The sequence below is a fragment of the Saccostrea cucullata genome, unplaced genomic scaffold, assembly GCF_032062105.1.
Source record: "Saccostrea cucullata isolate Sc308-1 unplaced genomic scaffold, CSIRO_AGI_Scuc_v1 ctg8126, whole genome shotgun sequence".
NCBI classification, from domain to species: Eukaryota; Metazoa; Mollusca; class Bivalvia; order Ostreida; family Ostreidae; genus Saccostrea; species Saccostrea cuccullata.
Window position 1 is genome coordinate 56,470 of NW_026939630.1, and position 20,589 is coordinate 77,058.

Below are 20,589 nucleotides of genomic sequence, written 5' to 3' on the forward strand. Positions count from 1 at the left end.
GTTTGATGTGTTGCTAGGCAACCAAATTACAGGGATAACACCAAAAAAATATCATTTCCTGTTAGGCTTGGGTATACCCTTGGATTACATATTATATTAGTTTTTTGAAGAGGGGGCCTAGATTGGCTCTTGTCCTATCTTATTCTTTAAGAATTTTTCAGATGCATAATCAGGAGATCTAAATTGTTTGAAACATACAGGATTTTTTCTAACATAAGACTAAAACTATGGTGATGATTTTTGCATGATTTTTTTTTATGATTTTTTTTCCAAATATTTGTATTATTTGTAAGTTGGAACAGTATGTAAATAATATGTATATAGTTAGGGGGTTATCATCTATTTTGAAATATAATATTGATAAATAATACTTGATTGTGATTCTTTATTTTTCATTATAATTTTACTGATTATTATTTACATGTATTATTACTTACCATTGTATCTTGACCTTTTATACAAAGAGAGGGTGGACATAGGCCTTGCCTGTTGCCCAATCCTTATTGAATTATTCAATAAAATATGTTTAAAGTATAAAACTATGGTGAACGTGACAATTTTTGAATGGTTTCTGAGTCTTCCTTCCTTTCTTAAAAAGTTTGTTTCTTTGAACTAAAATATCCATACAAAGCATTTAAACATATCGAGAACTGACAAAGAGGTAGGTAATTTTTTGGAAAAATTGCTACAATGTTACAATTTTCACAAGATGACTCATATAGTCAATTTTATGCTATTTTATACAAAATAAAACAAAATATATTCTTTCCTTTTTTCATGGGAATAAAATGAAGCAAAATAATGAAAATAAATTAAAACTTTATGTTGGATATCGATGGAATGTTCACTTTCAGGTGCGCCTAGATTTTTGCCCAGTGCCATTCAAATGTGGACTTATAGTTCTTAATTGTTTTGAAACTTGTGACATGCATCTACGTGGTTATGTTAAGGCAGCACACAGATCAGAATTCGGCGAATTTACACTTTTTTGTAATATGTAACACTTATAAATCGGAAAAGTCATGGGTACAACTTTTGCAATAATTATGCATTCTTTAGACTTCAATTGGACGTATACTACAAGAAGCACTACACCTCGTCTATAAATAGAAAACTATGCCTTAATGAAAAAGTGAAAAGTTCAACACTACGTCTTGGCTAATTAATTTCTATTTGTAAAAATAGTTATGTAAAATAATCTTTGTACCATGAAAAGTGCTTCTAGAATCCTTCTACCCTATCACAGAATTAATTATTCCACACTTTTGGATGAAACCTTTCAAAGATTTTTACATTTTGTACATAAAATAGAAAAAATCAATTTCCATTAACCATACGATACTAGCAGCACTTTCCAAAAACAAAAGAATGAGAACATTCGATAGAAACAAAATTTAAGTTTCAAAGTACTGTATGCGGCCTACTGTTGAACTTTTGCATCTTTTTTTGTTCCGTTTTCCTTAAACTTGGAGAATGAAATACCTTGCATATTTCCCCCGAAAAAGTACACGACTTGAGTAATAATGGTAAAATTGTCAAATCTTCATTCATTCACCCTTTTTCTCAAAATGTTTTCGAAGGTCCATGATTAAATGTACGAATATTACATTTACTCATTAACCATTTGTATTTTCTTGCATAAACAGGCACGGATCAAGGAATTTTTTCATGGGGTTCAACCACGGTCAAAAAAACCTAGAAATTTATTGACATTCTAAAAAAAAACGTTAAGCTCGCCAAAACATGAAAAATATACATTGTAATTCGTGGGGAGGGTGCAGTCGTATAGTCGTTGACTATGCTTTCTAGGAGTGTTTTGTGTCCCAGATCACTTTTTTACTTGGTTTATTGCAAATTTTTTTTTTTTGGGGGGGGGGGTCCAGACCCGGACATAGGATTTCCCTGAATTTGACCATTTTTTTTTTTTTTTTTTTTTTTTTTTTTTTGCTTTTGATGTTCAGAATCGAACGCTAAAATATGATTCATAAAGTTTCGCATGAATCCGAAATTAAATTAAAATTTCGATAGAAATATCGTTTCGGAGGTTAACGTAACAAAAGTTAATTTCCAAGCAATAAAAATTCTCGGTGTTAGTTAAAATCAAAGCTTGTTTTAGGATATCAAACAAAAGTATGAAGCATTTCGCTTTCAAAATAACAAAAAATGTATACCTTCAATGCAAAACTTTCTTGAATTACCGCTACGAAAGTTAAATGTTTAAGAGAGACAATAGTTTTTCTGTAATTTATTTTGTTATTTCGAAAATGTAATCGTCTAAAATAGTTAACTTACTACTAGAATCAAAGATATAAGGTTCCGTGGTCATTTTCAGATAAGTTTCAGTTCTTTTTAAAATCTGCATTCTATTCGTGAAATTTATAACAAAAGTATTACGGAAGTTAATCGATTTTTAGTGACATGCAATGATTTTGCATGAAAGAAGATCCATATATTTCTTTGTGAGAAGTGGTTTGATTTCTTTTTATATAGAACAAAAAACTTTTTTAACATTCATTGCAATCTGTTTGGAACTCTTTTACGGCTAATGATTCCATCTTGAAATTGTAAATATTTGATGAAGCGACATGAAGATTTCCAGTTGAATTTGTTTTTCAACATTACATTATTTTCTTATCGAAATTTTAATTGCATATACAGGTAAATATTTACAAAACCATAATTATGTGTAGGTTGAGACTAAGGGTTGAAATCGACAATAAAATTTATAGCCAAGATATTGGAACGGTATATTTCTTAGCGACATGAAAAAATCTTAAGGACATTGGCAAGGTTCCTGGCTTTTGTATAGATTTTTTTCAAGAGCTCTTGAACATGTGTAATGATAATAAACACGTTATATTCTGTTATATTTAATCCACCAAGCCACCCTTCCTTACTGGATATTGTCAAATCAATGTTTTTACAATGCTCAATGCAATTCCTATGTAAAATGTTGATAAAAAGGACTCACTTAATTTTTTACCATAACAATTTTCCAAAATCCAGTCATTTCAGAAAGTTTATATATTATATACATTATTGTATCCTCATTTCCAATCATATCTAGATATCATGACTGAAAACACAAATTTAGAAACATGTCACAGATCTACTAACACTGTTCATTATTTTAGAGTTACTTCCCTTAGAATATAATTCGTATTCATAATGGTAAAGACTGTTTGACTGTTTATGTTCAGTAATTTATCATATTGGAAACACATTTTCATAAAAATATTGGTATAGATTTGTTTTATATTTGTTTACAGTTACTACATGTAAATGGTGCCTCCTTCGCACGACCTCATTCAGTTACAGGTTCTCGGCATTTGTCATATCTTGTGATTGTCATTCCCAGCATGGGTATACGGTAAATTACGGTCTGTTGACCACTTTTTACTGTCTGTCCCTGAACACAATGTACAACAAAACAATCATCGTTTTTCTTTCTTGCTGTAGAGATGATTCTACCCGTTGAAGGAAGCACATGTGCTTTTCTTTATCTCTGTAAAATACGCTTTGTTGGTTTTCATTTCATGGAGAATTCTACACGGGAGATCACTCTCAATCACAGTTTTATAAGTGAATAAACCCATGATATAAACCTTTTTTTCTCTGGATAACCGTGACTTGCCAATGTCCTTAATTGGTCATTTTTTTGTAGAATGACTGAAGTATAAACTAATATTTTCCTATATGGAGATTAAACAATATTATCATGATTACTCCCGCTGTGTACTTTGGGGAGGGGGGATATGGAATGGAAATTATGGAGAAAACGAACAGTATTCAAGATCAAAACATCAGAGGTGAGATCAAGTACCATGGAGGAGTGAGCATCTCCAGATATTCCATTTTACATGTCTAAGGAAAAAAATTCAAAGAATTTATCAACTTTTCTAAAGCTGAGACATGATATTAAGTCTCCTCCTAAGAATATTTGTTTGTCCTCCATGGTACCTGATCCCACCTCCGAAGTTTTGGAGGTCCGTGTTTGCTCTGTCCTATTTTGTATTGTTATATGGATTTTTGATCTTAACTACTGTTCGTTATTTCCATATGTTTCATTGGTATCATCTGTCCTTAAGTTAATTTTTTTTCACATGTAACATTATTTTCTTGAGAAACAGATAGTAACAATGCTGGTAAGTGTATCAAGTGTACTTAGAAATCTTAAATTTGAATTGACTGCGTCTGCAAACAGGATTTGAGCATTCAGAGTCAGTTGACGTTCAGAGTAGGTTCAAGTTTGCAAGATTGATTGAAAGGAAGAGCGAAAGAAGTTGACAGCATCATATAACGGTGGTATTTAACTGCGAATTTAAATTTTAAAAAAATAGATATGCTTTTTGGAGGTTCTAAAAAGCCAGATATAAAACAAGAAATGTCTCAAGTATCCTGTGAAACTTACAAAACAGTGGTCAGAAATTTCTAAACATGAGTCTCTTAAGTTATTTAGGACAACGTTTGGAAAACACTTCGAGAACAACATTTTAGGAATTGTTTCCATAGTAACTGAAATGGAGAATGTTGGATACTTCTGACTTAAAACAATAATTTTGAATATCAGAAATGATTGAAATGATATTAAAAAAAATTGTATACGTAGCATTTGTTGTAATTTTTCTATCTGCCTTTAGATGTTTAACAAACATGTATATTGTGAAACAAACTGTATTTACTCCGTTTAACAAGTCAATATCCCTTCAAATATATTTTCATAGATAAATTTTCGATGATTTAAACTTATTTAATTTGTTAATTTATTAAGGAGAAATCAACGAACCATATCTTTTTAATATTAAACATAAGAATTCTATGTGTTCGAAACCGTAATTTTTTAAGTACTTTTAATGAATCTAAAACGAATTTTTGAAGAAAAAAAAAAATCAAACATTATATCTTTTATGTGAACTGGTGTTAAATTTGATTTTCCCAGATTTCAGGAAAAAAATGAACAATAATACTACACAATATCATATTTATAGTTTAAACTTTCTTCCTTTTTACAACAACAACTCTACTACATACATCAAGGACTTATCCCTCCCAATTATCTAAAAAGACGATGATAAAAAGCAGTAAGTTCAATTATACAAAAATATGAAATTCAATAATTAATTAAGAGTTGCATCGATCATGACAATTGTTGGACATGAAGTAAAAAAAGTTAAAGGATATATTGTATTGTATTTTTTCTGTACATGTGTAGCCTTTTTTTATTAATTGTGTCTTTGTTAGTCGTGTTGAAGTTCATTTCCGCCTTATATGTGTGTGTTCTACTTTACCATAAAAGCTGCAATGGAGAAACGTAAGTATTAAAATGCATGTTTATTTAATGAAAATATATAAGACAATAAAATAAGCCAGTATTGCACTAGCTACATGTAGACTGAATATTGAAATTCTATATTAATTTCAGAGGAAATAAGCGAACATTTTGTATGTTTTATTTTGGACGGGAAATATTACTTTTTGAGAAACAGAAAATCCTTGTAAATGTTTCATTTTATACAAATATAAAGACTTTATTTAAAATTTTTTTCATGACTTAATGCGACAATAAAGTAAAATTCTATAATATATCTTGTGTCAGGAAACTGAAGAGATAGGAAAGTAATTTTCCTGTTTCCGAGAGATGTATAAAATGCACTTATGAAGATATAAGTAAAATATACTTTCAGCTGTATGAGAAAGCATATAAATAAAATATGAAGAACTAGGCGAAAAGTAAAAGGAGAAAATTGTGAATTACTATATTCCACACAGTTTAATTCAATTTTCGGGATCACTACACTGTGGTTTGTAGCTCACCTGAGCCGAAGGCTCAAGTGAGCTTTCCTGATCACATTTTGTCCGTCGTCCGTCCGTCTGTCCGTCTGTCTGTCTGTCTGTCTGTCTGTCTGTCCGTCTGTAAACTTTTCACATTTTCGACTTCTTCTCAAGAACCACTGGGCCAATTTTGACCAAACTTGGTACAAAGCATCCTTGCGTGAAGGGAAATTTAAATTGTTAAAATAAAGGGCCAAGTCCCCTCACAAGGGGAGATAATCAAGAAAAGACAAAAATAGGTTGGGGTCATTAAAAAATCTTCTTCTCAAGAACCATTGGGCCAGAAAAGCTGAAACTTACATGGAAGCATCTTGGGGTAGTGTGGATTCTAAATTGTAAAAACCATGACCTCCGGGGGAGGGGGAAGGGCGGGGCCACAATGGGGAATCAAAGTTTTACATAGAAATATATATATGAAAAATCTTTGAAAATCTTCTTCTCAAGAACCACTTGGCCAGAAAAGTTGAAACTTATGTGGAAGCATTCTGCGGTAGTGTAGATTCTAAATGGTAAAAATCATGACCTCCGGGGGAAGGGCGGGGCCACAATGGGGAATCAAAGTTTTACATAGAAATATATAAGAAAAATCTTTGAAAACCAGTGGTTCTGAAGAACCACTGGGCCAGAAAAGCTGGAACTTACGTGGAAGCATCCTGGTGTAGTGCAGATTCTAAATTGTTCAAATCATGGCCCCCCGGGGAAGGGTGGGGCCACAATGGGGAATCAAAATTTTACATAGAAATATATAGGAAAAATCTTTGAAAATCTTCTTCTCAAGAACCACTGGGCTAGAAAAGCTGAAACTTATGTGGAAGAATCCTGGGGTAGTGTAGATTTTAAATTGTTCAAATCATGACCCCCGGGGGTAGGGCGGGGCCACAACGAGTAATCAAAGTTTTACATAGAAATATATAGGAAAAATCTTTGAAAATCTTCTTCTCAAGAACCACTGGGCCAGAAAAGCTGAAACTTATGTGGAAGCATCCTGGGGTAGTGTAGATTTTAAATTGTTCAAATTATGACCCTTGGGGAAGGGCGGGGCCACAATGGGTAATCAAAGTTTTGCATAGAAATATATAGGAAAAATCTTTGAAAATCTTCTTATCAAGAACCACTGGGCCAGAAAAGCTGAAACTTATGTGCACATGGAAGGATCCTGGGGTAGTGTAGATTTCAAAATATCTAAATTATGATCAGTTGGGTATAGTGGGGATGCATTATGTATTACAAGGAGGAAATCTGGTAAAGAACAGAATGGTCAAAGCTTCTCAGGTGAGTGATGTGGCCCATGGGCCTCTTGTTTGAATCCTTATCACCACTCTCTGTAATTGATGACATAGCACACAGAAACATGACGTTTCTTTTCTTGTGCATTAAAAAGTTCCTTGACAATATGCTTTGTTTAGTGCATAAATATTAAATATTGATCTCTAAAGTTTTATTTTACCATATTTAGCTAGTTTTAATGGGTTATATAATAAATTTATCATTATAACAGTAACTCTATCTGAAGAGCACCATCACGTCTCGTTGATAGGCGCGGATCAACAGATCACACTCGACACTTCGTGTCTAGTTTGATCTGATGATCTGCACCTGTCAACTCGACGTAATACAACTCTTTGGATCAAGTGACTGTTACAGTGACACATATTCATTATATACGCAACTGTGTATCACTCAATTTTACTGTTAATTTAATGCAATAACGTTACGTCATACTCTGACCTTCCGGATCAACACAGTGTGGTTTTCTGAATTCATACCACCTCTCTTTGAAACTAATGACGTAATACGCAGAAACATGACGTTATTTATCTTGTGCATTGAATCTTAAGTTCCCTGACATCATCTGCATAGTGTTTTTAGAACTGAATCTGTAACCGTGTATTAAACAATATTTTTGAAAAAAAAACTGTCAGTTTCAATATCTGACAGGAAAGTTACTTATTCTTAAGATCTACTTGGGTTCTGTCATAGAGGGAAAGAATATAAGAGATTATTGCCACACTTTTCGGTATAACTTGGGTAAAAAAATACTTGCAGTATTTTTAGTAAAATAATATCACTTTTAAAACTCTCCATTTTTCAAAAGCTGATTGAAATACGTAGATAACGAATAGTGTATCAGACTTAAAAGTTCATTAAAACAATACAAATCAGGAACAGACCAAACACAAACCTCTTAAATCATAATAGGTGATGATAAATCATAGCACGTCACCGTTCAAAGTAAATTATTTACACATACTTTGCACATCCTGGATTTCAACCGTCTTCCTAACGTACATTCATGTGACAATGAATGATCAATAAATGTAATTATCGTATAGTGTCAGTTAGAGAATAAATCACTTACAACACAACCATTTATATCAATCGCTTCAGTCATACTCTATAGGGATATTAAAATAAGATTTTAAAAAATGCAAATTGAAAATGCCCTCCACTTGATAAGTTATTCTGTTGTTAAAACTAGAATTGTGTCAACTGACAACGCATAAAACATATGTTTAGATAATTCACAGTGGGACCCTTGTTTGAAAAATTAGAGTGTTTATACATATTTCACTACATTTTTGATTTTGACACTTTGATTAACTTTAGTTAACTACTAGTATAGTTTTTTTGTTTGGGCTACACTGACCTGTGCAACTGTTGTAATCTGTTTTTTTTAAATCTATGTTTCTTCATTAGAAGTACACAGTTATTTTTGTCACTACCGAGTGCTTGTAACTCCCGTCCGTCTTCACTGGTGACAACTGAATAGTGACTAATTGAGCGGTTTATATAGTAGTCCTAAGACATAGCAATTGACTAAACGATCATGGCAGACAATCCTATTCCAAATCGTTTTCAGCTTTAGACATTACTTTTTCAAGACAGCGATTATGCATTTTGTTTACTGAACAGCATGGTTAATTTTTATATTTTATCTTTAATATGCATTTTTTTTTTTATTTTGCGAAATTTTTATAGAAAAATTTATGATTCTATTGCAACGTTACAATGCATTTAAAGAAGTCGGATAGAACGAAACTATATAAAGGCATTGACTTCATATGGTTATGTTGGTATTTTAGTTTGGTTGATGCAGGTGGTGGTTGCAATTGATATTTAAACGATTAAACATGAGGAGAAGAAAGAAAGAAATAAGTTTCGTTAGAATACATGATATGTGTTATCATAAATTTAATAAGCAATGAATGAACAATTGTTTTATAGATATTTGATTTTCCTCGTCCTAAAAAATAAACATTTTAATTATTACAATTTTTGTATTTTAGGGATTGTATCCGCAAAGCAACAGACCTCTACCATAAATTAATTAATAATTCGACTTGTTTGTCCAGTTCTTCAGGTAAATTACATGTAATGGTTGACCCAAAATCTGTATAATTGTTCATTCTATTGTCATTAGTTCGAAAAAGTAATGACCGCATTTAAGAAAATATATAGATATCTTAAGGGATTATTTTTTCATGGTTTGTCTTGATTACAGTGAATGCTTCGTTAAGCAATCTGGAGAAATGTTCCCCAGAATGTTTAATAATAAACTCTGCAGCAGAAGACGATTATGTGAGAGTACAAATCAAATACGCTGCTGATATCGTTTTGAAACTGGAACATAGGAAGAACAAAAAATGTTCTTATTCATCTAAAGATATCAATATTGATTGCAAAATTGATCAAATCACATTAGGTAAGTTTCTACACTTTTTTGCATAACAAAATGTAATAAAGGACAAGATAGACTAAGAAGCCAACGCTACCCCTGATTTTTCGGATGTCTTTTAAAATGATGCAACAGTTTATAAATAAAAATCAGTTTTTTCCTACCACAAATTGAGTTTATGTTGATAGATAAAGGTCATAGAAAGGTCAGAAAATGATTCAATTTCCGAATTTTGTCATGGAAAAACAACTAAACTGGGGAAATTCGAAAAAAATGTCCTTCTTCCGCACTCTCTTGTGGTCTTTGTATAAACTTCAAACAAAAAAACTATTGTTGGTTTTAAAACAATGAAAAATATTTCGCAAAATAAAAATAAATCTGACATTAAAATGTCAGAAATCTTAAGGCATCCTTAAATATCTTATTTTTTTCCATGGATATACTAGATATACACACAATAATAAGACCTATAGATTTATCTTTCTATATTTAATGATTTCATTTCAGGGTCACTGCAAAGTTGCATAATTGGACGTTGTCTTTTAGAACAAAAAGAAAAGAAACAAGTCACGGAGACACAGGCCTGTCCACGTTAGTATTAAAATGTCAAAAAAAAAATATATGTAAAATGAGCCATTGGGAGGACATTTCTTAAAGGTTTTTTTTCCATTTTTTAGTGATCGGGAATGGTTCAGAAAAATATGATACCCTTGAAATTTACCATCTGACTATTGTCATGGTGTTAGGATCAATCCTTGAATATTTCTAGTTGATGTGATAGTATTGATTTTATATTGATTTTAATTTAAAGTATTTTTCTTTCAGATGCCATTGAAAGTTATAAAATAACTTTCAATAATAAACTTGATTTAAAATAAATATGTTTTATTTAAACATTAAACATGTAAATAAATTTATAACAACTTCCTAAAATTAAAGTCTAGAAATCTCTAGAGCCTTAAACTTAAAACTTAACTTTTAACCTTGAATAAACACATAAGTAAAAATAGCCATTGGTCAATATTTCCCGCCAAAACCTTTGACCCCCTTTGTCCTGTGTGTCCAGCTAATTACTAGCCCAGGAGCAGTCATAGTGTTTAGTTGTGTTTTTTTGGTATTTTGGAGAATCCTTTAAGACCACTGACAGTAAGTTGACTTTTTGACACTTCTTTTTCATATTAATACTTTCTTATTAATTACTGAATGAAAGAGGCATATGAGAGAATTTATTAAATTATTTAAGTTTGTCAAAAGCTGATGAACTAGTTGATTTAAACTTTATAATGAATGTATTATATGACACAAAAGATATATAGTGTATGAATATTATTTATGAATTGTAGATAATCCATAAGTCATACAGTTACACATGCAATATATTAGAGATGGATTCATACCCATAGTTTGGTATGTAGCTATATGTACATGCATATTATTGTAAATAGTTATCCACTACATGTATTATGAAGTGAATATGTGAAGATCAATAATATCATTTGTATTTAAAGTCAAGAGATATAACTCATTGACATGTGTGTCAATATTTAATATTTTATAGCATATATATATATATATATATATATATATATATATATATATATATATATATATATATATATATATATATATATATATATATATATATATATATATATATATATATATATATATATATATAGTAATTATCTGATTTTATGATGACAAAAGATTCTGCTGTTATATGTGATTTCAAATTGAGTAAATGTATTTTTTATATTATTTTGCAGAATCTGGTATATGATGATTTATTTATAAATACAACTGTAATAAACATCATCAGCAGTGAAATAGAATATTGTCCTTATTGCTCCTTCCGCTACATTGATATCACACCGAATCTACAATTATTCCGTGTCGGTATGAAAATGTTCCTGGCAGCATTCATGGAGTTTGAAATTATTTTTGTCTCTTTGTCCTCAAAACTTAAACCTTCCCTATAATTTTTGAGTGGGCGAGGCTATGACTTTTACATATCACAGGTGCATTCCGTTTGACAGTGCCATTCTTGACGAAATTTGATCTCTCGGCCATGTCTTTAGAGTTTAACCCATTTTTACACGAAATTGCTTAACATAAACCTTGGCCAAAACTTTTGAACAGTTGGTGCTAGGGCTCTAATACCTTACATGTACCAGTGTATTTATTTTGACAAGCTCTTCAATGAGAAGAAATATTTTGGACGTATTGTCGTTGACCTGAGAGTTTTACCGACTTTAAAAAAGATTAACCTTGGCCATAACTTTTGAACAGTTAAAAGTAGATCTTTCACATTTCACAGGTTTATTCCTTATTACAAGACCTTTGTTTGGTTACCAACAATATTCACCTTTTGACTTTGACCTTGGAATTAGAATTGCATTCGAGAAAGTTCAACGTGCGCTATAAGCTGATATACGGGGGTACCAGTGATTCACAAACTCACATTGTGTATCATGTTTAAATCAGAAAAAGTATGCTCTACATTGTGTATATATTGATTTTTTTAAACTTTTTTAAACACTGAAGATTTATTAGGTCAAATTTTAAAATTAGGCTAAGATTCTCCAAACATTTCTTGCATTTAAAAACTAATGAATTTTTCACAAAATCAAGAAGACAATAAGTGATGTTTGACCTTTTGTATTAGAGGCAAGGTCAGGTCAAGGTCATAACCTTTTCCCTAGACATTAAGAATAAAAAAATTACTGTAGGCTAGTGTAGCCATTCATACGATCCCTACTTGCATTTCAAAAAATTATTTTTTTCTTTTTGCAGAAAAAGAAATTACAATATAGGGCATATAAGGTGATATAATTTATCTAAACAGACCTAAATAATTGAACTAAAATGGATATTGGCTAATCCAAATTTTCTCTACTTTTCTTAAATTTTTAGGGAATATTAGTTATTTTTATATGCTTCTTACATTGTATATTCAAAGTTTTCTTATTTTACATAGTTGTCACAGTAAGATTCTAAATGATACAAAAACAAAAAGTTTTGATCGTTTACTAAGAGAGAAAAAATACGTTTTACGGATTTGTGGCTCAAACCTTTACTGACATTGGAAGCTTTTAAAAGTAACAGAGTTCTAGATGGTTTAAAAAATCATATTTATTTGATATATTTTGAAAGTTTAGTCCCTTATTATTAATTCAACTTACATTTGTAAATTTCCTCAAGTCTTTGATTGCGTAAATATTATAACTAATTTCATTGTTCTAGAAATAAATTGAGAGACAGAATAGAAGATATTTTCAAAAGCAACCCTTCCGCCAAAAATATAGTACCTGCTTGTAGAGATATAAGCAAATATACTTTGAATATGTCATCTAGTCAGAAATCAGAGAACGATCCACCTTAATATCATCTTTAGGCAATATTTGCTTTATTATACCTACTGTGTATGATGTTTTAGATGTCCGCGTTTGCTCTGCTCCTATTTGTACTGTTTTATTAACTTTTGAACTTGAATACTGTTCATTATCTCCATATATTTCATGTACTTCATTTACTAAATGACTAGAGCGTATTCGATTTATATTTATGACAGTAAAAAATGAATGGAATCTTAATGATCCTCTATAAAATATCAATTCATGCACTTTATAATGAAAATTTAAATATCATGTAAATATTGTTGACAAATGAAAAAAGAATCATTGCTTTTTTTAAATGTACACACATGTAATTAAATCAAAATAATATAGAACTAACAAATATTTTGCCAAAATTCTTTTTTTACTCAGGATGAATTCAATTAAATCTGTTTCAAAGATGAGGATATAAAACTAAAATATGTTGATTAGAAAAGGGGGTGAACTAGTATACATATAACCAAAAAACTTTTCCCCTGTCTGAACTTAAAAAAGTATTAAAACATCATTAGCGTAGAGACTATGATTCTATCATCAAGCACCAAGACTAATCATTAAATTAAAGATCGATGTTTCACTTAGCAAAGATTTTAGTTTATCAAAGAAACCAAGGAAACTTGAACAAAAACAAGAATGCCACTTTTTTTTTTTTTAAAGTTTTATGAAAATATTTGAAACATACATGCTCCTTAATTTGTATGTTAAAAGACTTTGATAAAATACTCTATTAAGATGAATTGTTACTTGCATAAATGCAAGATTTAAAATATTTCATAGCTTAATTTCGTATCACTCATTGTTTTAAACAGTAAAAGTGTATTAAATAATCAATTTGACTCTGTTGTTATCAAATTAATTTTAAAAATATAATTGGCGGATACGAAAACTCGTTCTTATTTTAAAATCTCTTGTAAGATCCTATTCTGAACAGCTGAATGTTTTTATCAGTAGGAATAAAACAGTGTATATACAAAATATATGACATTCGTGTGATTTATCAACGTGTGTACATTGTGGTAAGATACGAAAGACACTTAATTTGCCTAACAACTTATAACAACTTATGTGTCTTTTAAATATTATAATAAACAATCAATGGATAAACGAAATATATGACATTAAATGTATTATCAAAGTGTGTTTAAATGACAATATTTACATTTCCAATGTCTTTATGCGATATAAAACTACGAATAGTTAATTATTGTACTTTATTTCCTCAACAATGTACTACATGTAGTTCATCGATAGGCGGGGTTTAAAAAATTCACGCACAGGGCGGGACAAATAGAGACAAGAAGCGGGGCTTGTAGCACGTTCATTGGCGGTATCAAGAGCATGTAAATATAAGGAATAACCGTCTTATTTTTCGATTTCATGACAATGATCAATCGAGTGGCTTGCGTGATAATCTTATGCATAAACGCCTTCGACAATTTCTATTGCAAATATTTGAAAAACTATATTCAACTTCCCGCCATCTATGTTATTTATTTTCTTGGTTTGTTGTATTGTTACTGCTGGTCAATAAAAGACGTATTTGTCGAAAAATGAATGTTTTTTTCTGCAAATAATTATTTCATTATGCAAAGTAATTTTATGGCATATCATTGTGATATTATTACAGCTGTATATATTTGGTGACTGATTGTCTAATAAAAGAAAATCGAGCTAAGGATATTCTGCAAAAAATGTCATTGAACAACGGAACACGTGTTCAGTTTTCTATAAATAACGCTATTTCACTATTTGGGGGGGGGGGGGGATTGACCAGTTTAATTGAATGTAATTTTACATGATAGATACTAATTCATTTAAACAAAAGAAACAAAAACATGTACAATCCAATTAGAAACTCATTTTAGAATTTGGAAAATAATCATGATTTGTAGATTTTTTTGGATACAGAATAAGTTTATATCGCAAAAATGCCGATAAAATTTCAGTAAGAGTGACCAACTAAGAGGGACCTTGGGTTTTTACAAATATATGTCATGCTTGTATTTTAAATGCGTATGATGTGTATATTACTAAAACATCTAGTACGTAATCTAGTATAATCATTTATTTCAACCAATGTTTTGCCCAATATGTACAACTAAAGATTTGATTAAGTTGAGATTATGAACCATACAAGAAAAACCAGTTTAAATTGTATTTTACATAATGATATAAATTCTCAATTTTGCTCTCTTTTTTCATACACATGGAAATTTCCTTATGTTGGCAAGGAAATCCTGGTGATTAGAAACAAGAGGCCCACGGGCCTTATAGGTCACCTGAGTATTGTGTAACACCTTTCAAACAATTAAATTTTGTTCGTGTTTTAAACCAGAGGCCATGAAATTCACAATTCACAATTTTGAAAGAGGCACCATTGCTTATCATAATTATTAACTTAGCATGCTTACTCTATTTACTTAATACCCAGAGGTAGATCAGAGTGACAAAGAGAAAATGCACTTCCACTTTATAACCAGTTGTGCACCTCACTCCAAAGGAACCACTGACCCAAGTAACACATATTTCAAAATTTTGCAAATTTTATCATAAAATGGTTGATTAATACCAAAGAGCAGATTTCAAAGCATTAATTTATTTCAGACTATGTACCCCTCCCCTCCTCTGACCCAGGGGGGATAAAAAAAAAAACCACTTTGCTAGATGCGCCTTTCTTCATCATAAATATATATACTTGGATCACTGGCATAAAACCCAGAAGCAAAGGAAAATATTTTCAAAGAATTAATGTATTTTTACTCTATAATCAACAGAGCCCCGCCCTAACACCAAAACCCCTAACCCTGGGGCCATAAAATTCACAATTTTATAGGAGGCACTCTTGCTCATTATAACAATGTGCTTAGTTAGTTTATTTAATACCCAGAAGCAGAGAAGAAGATTTTCAAAGAATAAATGCATTTTCACTATATGATCAGTAGAGCCCAGCCTTAACACTAGAACCCTGACCCTGGGGCCATAAAATTCTCTATTTTGGAAGAGACACTTTTGCTCATTATAATGATGTACTTAGTTTATTTAATACCCAGAAGCAGAGAAGAAGATTTTCAAAGAATAAATGCATTTTCACTATATAATCAATAGAGCCCCGCCCTAACACCAGAACCCCTGACCCTGGGGCCATAAAATTCACAATTTTAGAAAAGGCACTCTTGCTTATCATAAGTATGTACTTAGTTAGTTTATTTAATACTCAGAAGCAAAGAAGAAGATTTTCAAAGAATAAATGCATTTTCACTATATAATCAATAGAGCCCCGCCCTAACACCAGAACCCGTGACCCTGGGGCCATAAAATTGAAAATTTTGGAAAAGGCACTCTTGTCCTTCATAACTATGTGCTTAGTAAGTTTATCTAATGCCCAGAAGCAGAGAAGAAGATTTTCAAAGAATAAATGCATTTTCACTATATAATCAATAGAGCCCCGCCCTAACACCAGAACCCCTGACCCTGGGGCCATAAAATTCATAATTTTGGTAGAGGCACTCTTTCTCATCATAACTATGTACTTAGTAAGTTTATTTAATACCCAGAAGCAGAGAAGAAGATTTTCAAAGAATAAATGCATTTTCACTATAAAATAAAAAGAGCCCCGCCCTAACACCAGAACCTCTGACCCTGGGGCCATAAAATTCACAAATCTGGAAAATGCACTTTTGCTCATCATAACTACGTACTTAGTTAGTTTATTTTATACTCAGAAGCAGAGAAGAAGATTTTCAAAGAAAAATGCATTTTCACTATATAATCAATAGAGCCCCGCCCTAGCACTAGAACCCCTGACCCTGGGGCCATGAATTTCACAATTTTGGTAGAGGACTCAATGCTCATTACATTCATGCCAACAGTTTGCCTGCTTGGTGTCCAGGAGTAAAGAAGAAGATTTTTAAAGATTGCAATAATTTTAGTGGTTTTAGCCCCACCCCTCAGGCCCCGGGGGGGGGGGGGAGCGGGGACCATGAAATTCACAATTTTTGTTCCCCTCCACCGATAGATGCTGTATACCAAATTTGGTTGAAATTGGTTCAGTGGTTTCAGAGAAGAAGCTGAAAAAGTTCAAATGTTAACACACGACACACGACGCACGACGGACGACGGACGACGACGGACAAAAACGGATAGCAATAGGTCACCTGAGTTTACTCAGGTGACCTAAGAAACCCAGATTCTTATATCATTAAATCACTAAAAATGCATATTTTTGCGGATATAATCTCAGATGGCTCAGATACTAGAAAACATGGTATGAAAAATCAATTACAAACAAAAAAATCAGAGGAGAAGGAGAAAAGGAAAAATAGTAAAACAATTATAAGGAAGCTCGTAAAAAATCAGTTCTTTTCATAAATGAACTAAAAGCTGTCTGAAAAATACTAATACAAACTTTTAAAAGTATTTAATATAATTGTTTAATATGTTTAAAATGAAAAAAAACAAGGCGATCACTAATCACATAAGTTTATATTAGATTTAGAAACTGTTTCTAAAACACTTCAATCTTATGCAATAAACATCATTACATGTAACGTGGATGGACGCAGTTTCAACTTAATTGTTTACGATTTTTTTTTCTCGATTTTTTTTATGTTTACAAATACTTAACTAAGGTATTTTTAATGATCATCAAAAATTTAATTTTAAGTGTTGAGATACGAGATAGATTTAGAGGATCTAACCTTTGTGATGTTAACTAGGCCAGTGTCTTGTTTTGGTTTACATTGGTTATTAAATGGTTAAATATACTAGTATATCTTCGTTCAAAGAAGCTTTTGTTCGATCAAGAAATTAATTCTAAATACGATAAGCCAGTTTTGAGTGATTTGCTATATCTCGCTTTGTCATAGATATGATATTTGCAACGAAATAAACGAAATTAAATCCCCAACGAATATTTGTGCTTTAACAGTATGTAAACAAAAACAAGGCATGAGCCGTGATTACATTATGAAGAATTTTAAGGTCCTTTTCTCCTTTGTAAATCAAGAAATGATGTTCATATTTTGCTGATCCTTTCAATTGCTCTAATTAGGAATGGTAAACATTGAAATTTGTTGTTTTTTTTAATCAGTTGAAACTTTGTCCATATCCCTTTAAGGGGTGCAACTGCAATGGTTAATAACATTAATTATTGCACCAAATTAAGAGTACATGCAATAAGGTTGCGACACTTGCTGAAGCAATCATTAATTGAGGCCAAACCTTTAAAGGTGCATAGACATAGATTTTAAGTTAATATTTTCTTAAATTTTCTGTATGATATAACGACCTATACATGTATATTGCATTGGTATTTCGCTCGAAAATGTGATAAGAATCTCATTTCATGTCGAAGTTATTGAAACTTTGAATTCTCTGGATTATAGGTTATATATTTTTTCAGTAATACACAATAAAAATGACACTTTGCTGAAGTATTATAAGAAAAATTAAAATTTGTTAAAGTTTCAAGGATGTGTCTTTCAAACTTGAATTTCGAAGTCCAATAAGTTCAAGATCAAATAAGATTTTTTTAAATATTTTTATACGAAATGCCATTGCCATATAGTCATTATATTATTCAGAAAATTTGAGATATTATTAACTTCAAATCTGTGTCTATGCACCTCTAAAGTGTTTATTTAAGAAATAAACAACGTTATTCAGTGAACATGGCGTTATGAATAGCAATTGCTCTGCTGGCATATTCCATGATGCGCGCTAGCGCATCATGGAAAATATGCCAGCAGAGCTATTGCTATTCATAATGCCATGTTCACTGAATAATCGTTGTTTATTACTTATATTTGCATTCTTTGATTTTTTTTTCAAGAGTATCAGAGGAAATCCTGACTTACATAAGGACGCAGCTTTTTGTCTTCAGTAAAGAAAAACATACGGCTTTAAAATCAGTAAACCTGATTAATGCTTCTTTTCTCTAATAAATCACAAACTTGTTAATAAAGTATTTCCCTCTCAAACACAGTTATTTGGATACAAACAGCTCCATCATCACATTTTTGTTTTGATGCAGTTGTGACGTCATCGATCAACGTTATTTTAACCCTCTGACAAAAATCAATAATTTAACACTATGATGAAAAATGAGAATGCTTTTATAATAATTATTACTCCAGAATGCTTTTCTATATTTTTTTTTTAGTTTTTCTATTTATTTTAAATAGCTGAAATAATTCTTGATATAGATATACTAGTTAAAGAAATTTTCTCTTTCTGAATGTTATTACCCAAGTGTGAAGAGTTGTCGTTCTTTGTACAAGTATGCATGATACGAAAAAATAAGAATATGGCAGTTCTCTACAATTTTAAAAAGTTTTATTATACAATTAAATACATTGACCAAAATTGAATTTTTAAAGATATGAATCAGCAATTTTAAATATTCTGAATTTCCTTTTTTTCAAAGAATATTATTAAAAACTTATTTTTATTCCTCTTATGAAACATTTCATATATATACTTCTCAACACCAGGTGTGAGTGTAGTAGAAATTGTTCTACACGAGTGTGATAGAGCTATTGTACTCATAGTAGAAACAGTTGCATCTATAGTGCTATGAACGCAGTTGATGGCTACGTGTTCATAGTGGGAGAGAGAAGTGGATATGCAAATATAATTAAATGTTTTATTTAAGCTTTTCAGTTTAGAAACAAAGTTATTAATCATTCTACCACGATTATTGAAAACTTCAAAGGAAACCGCCGGACATTATTCTCCAATAAATCACGAACGTCATCAAAAAATTATCAGTTCAGAAACACGTATCAAATCTTAACAATTCAAATGCATGTTTGGCTGTAGAATGAAATACTTGTTTAGACCGCATCGATGTGTGGTCTTTTGCAGTATAAACACTGTAAATTGCATCAAGTTGCTGATGAATGTCGGTTTTTATAGCTAAGTGGGCCTATTCCACGGACCTCCCTACCCATTAAACAACGTGATTTTAGCAGTAAAACAGGAACATGATTTTGTTATTGTATATTCATTCTAACTGATCAATACATATTACGAACAAATTTATAATCTAAAAAGGCTATTTTTAATGTAATGAAAGCTCAAATCGTCTGCATTCTATACACAGGTAAGCAAACAAATTTTACCTCTGGTGTTAAATGGAACAGCGAAATCGAGACATGGTGACCTAATTCGTTTCTCTATAGAGGAAACGATCAGCCGTATTTATCGATCTTTGCAGAATAGAAATAACGTCCTTGTTGTCGTGAATGATTCAGAATATAACCTCCTCGGTCTCGAAATGTTGTTTGAAATATAAAAGCCTCGGCTAACGCCTCGGCTTTTATCTTTCAAACAACATTTCTCGACCTCGGAGGTTATTCTGCAACATTCACGAAAACGCGGACTTTATTTCTTAAATATATGAAACATTTTTTTTTATTTTATGTCTATATGTACCTCTTTATTCTGTGGATACCATTCATTAGATTTTTTTATATCCCAAGTAGTGACGTCATAACAGGTTTTGCGAGAGAGTGATGAAATTATCAAACAATAAAATGCTTTCTTTGTTTGTTATTACTGGAATTAACGGAAGCAGCTTTTGCAGAAAAAATACATAACCCGCGTAAGCGGGTTATGTAATTTTTTTCTGCAATAGCTGCAACCGTTAATTCCAGTAATAAAAAACAAAGAAAGACATTTTATTGT

General features: G+C 31.2%; 2 protein-coding genes across 2 annotated transcripts in view; both read left to right on the forward strand.

Annotated features, from left to right (window-relative positions):
* The window catches only part of LOC134253480 (uncharacterized), a 77,057-nt gene that overhangs the window by 43,065 nt on the left and 13,403 nt on the right, over nt 1-20,589 (forward strand). The gene's annotated exons all lie outside the window — the stretch shown is intronic.
* LOC134253479 (uncharacterized) lies at nt 4,960-10,298 on the forward strand. Its single transcript, XM_062736000.1, has 6 exons — nt 4,960-5,081; nt 5,242-5,311; nt 9,120-9,193; nt 9,335-9,535; nt 10,016-10,099; nt 10,186-10,298. The coding sequence occupies exons 1-6, from the start codon at nt 5,069-5,071 to the stop codon at nt 10,275-10,277; spliced, it is 534 nt and encodes a 177-aa protein (XP_062591984.1). The 5' UTR covers nt 4,960-5,068; the 3' UTR covers nt 10,278-10,298.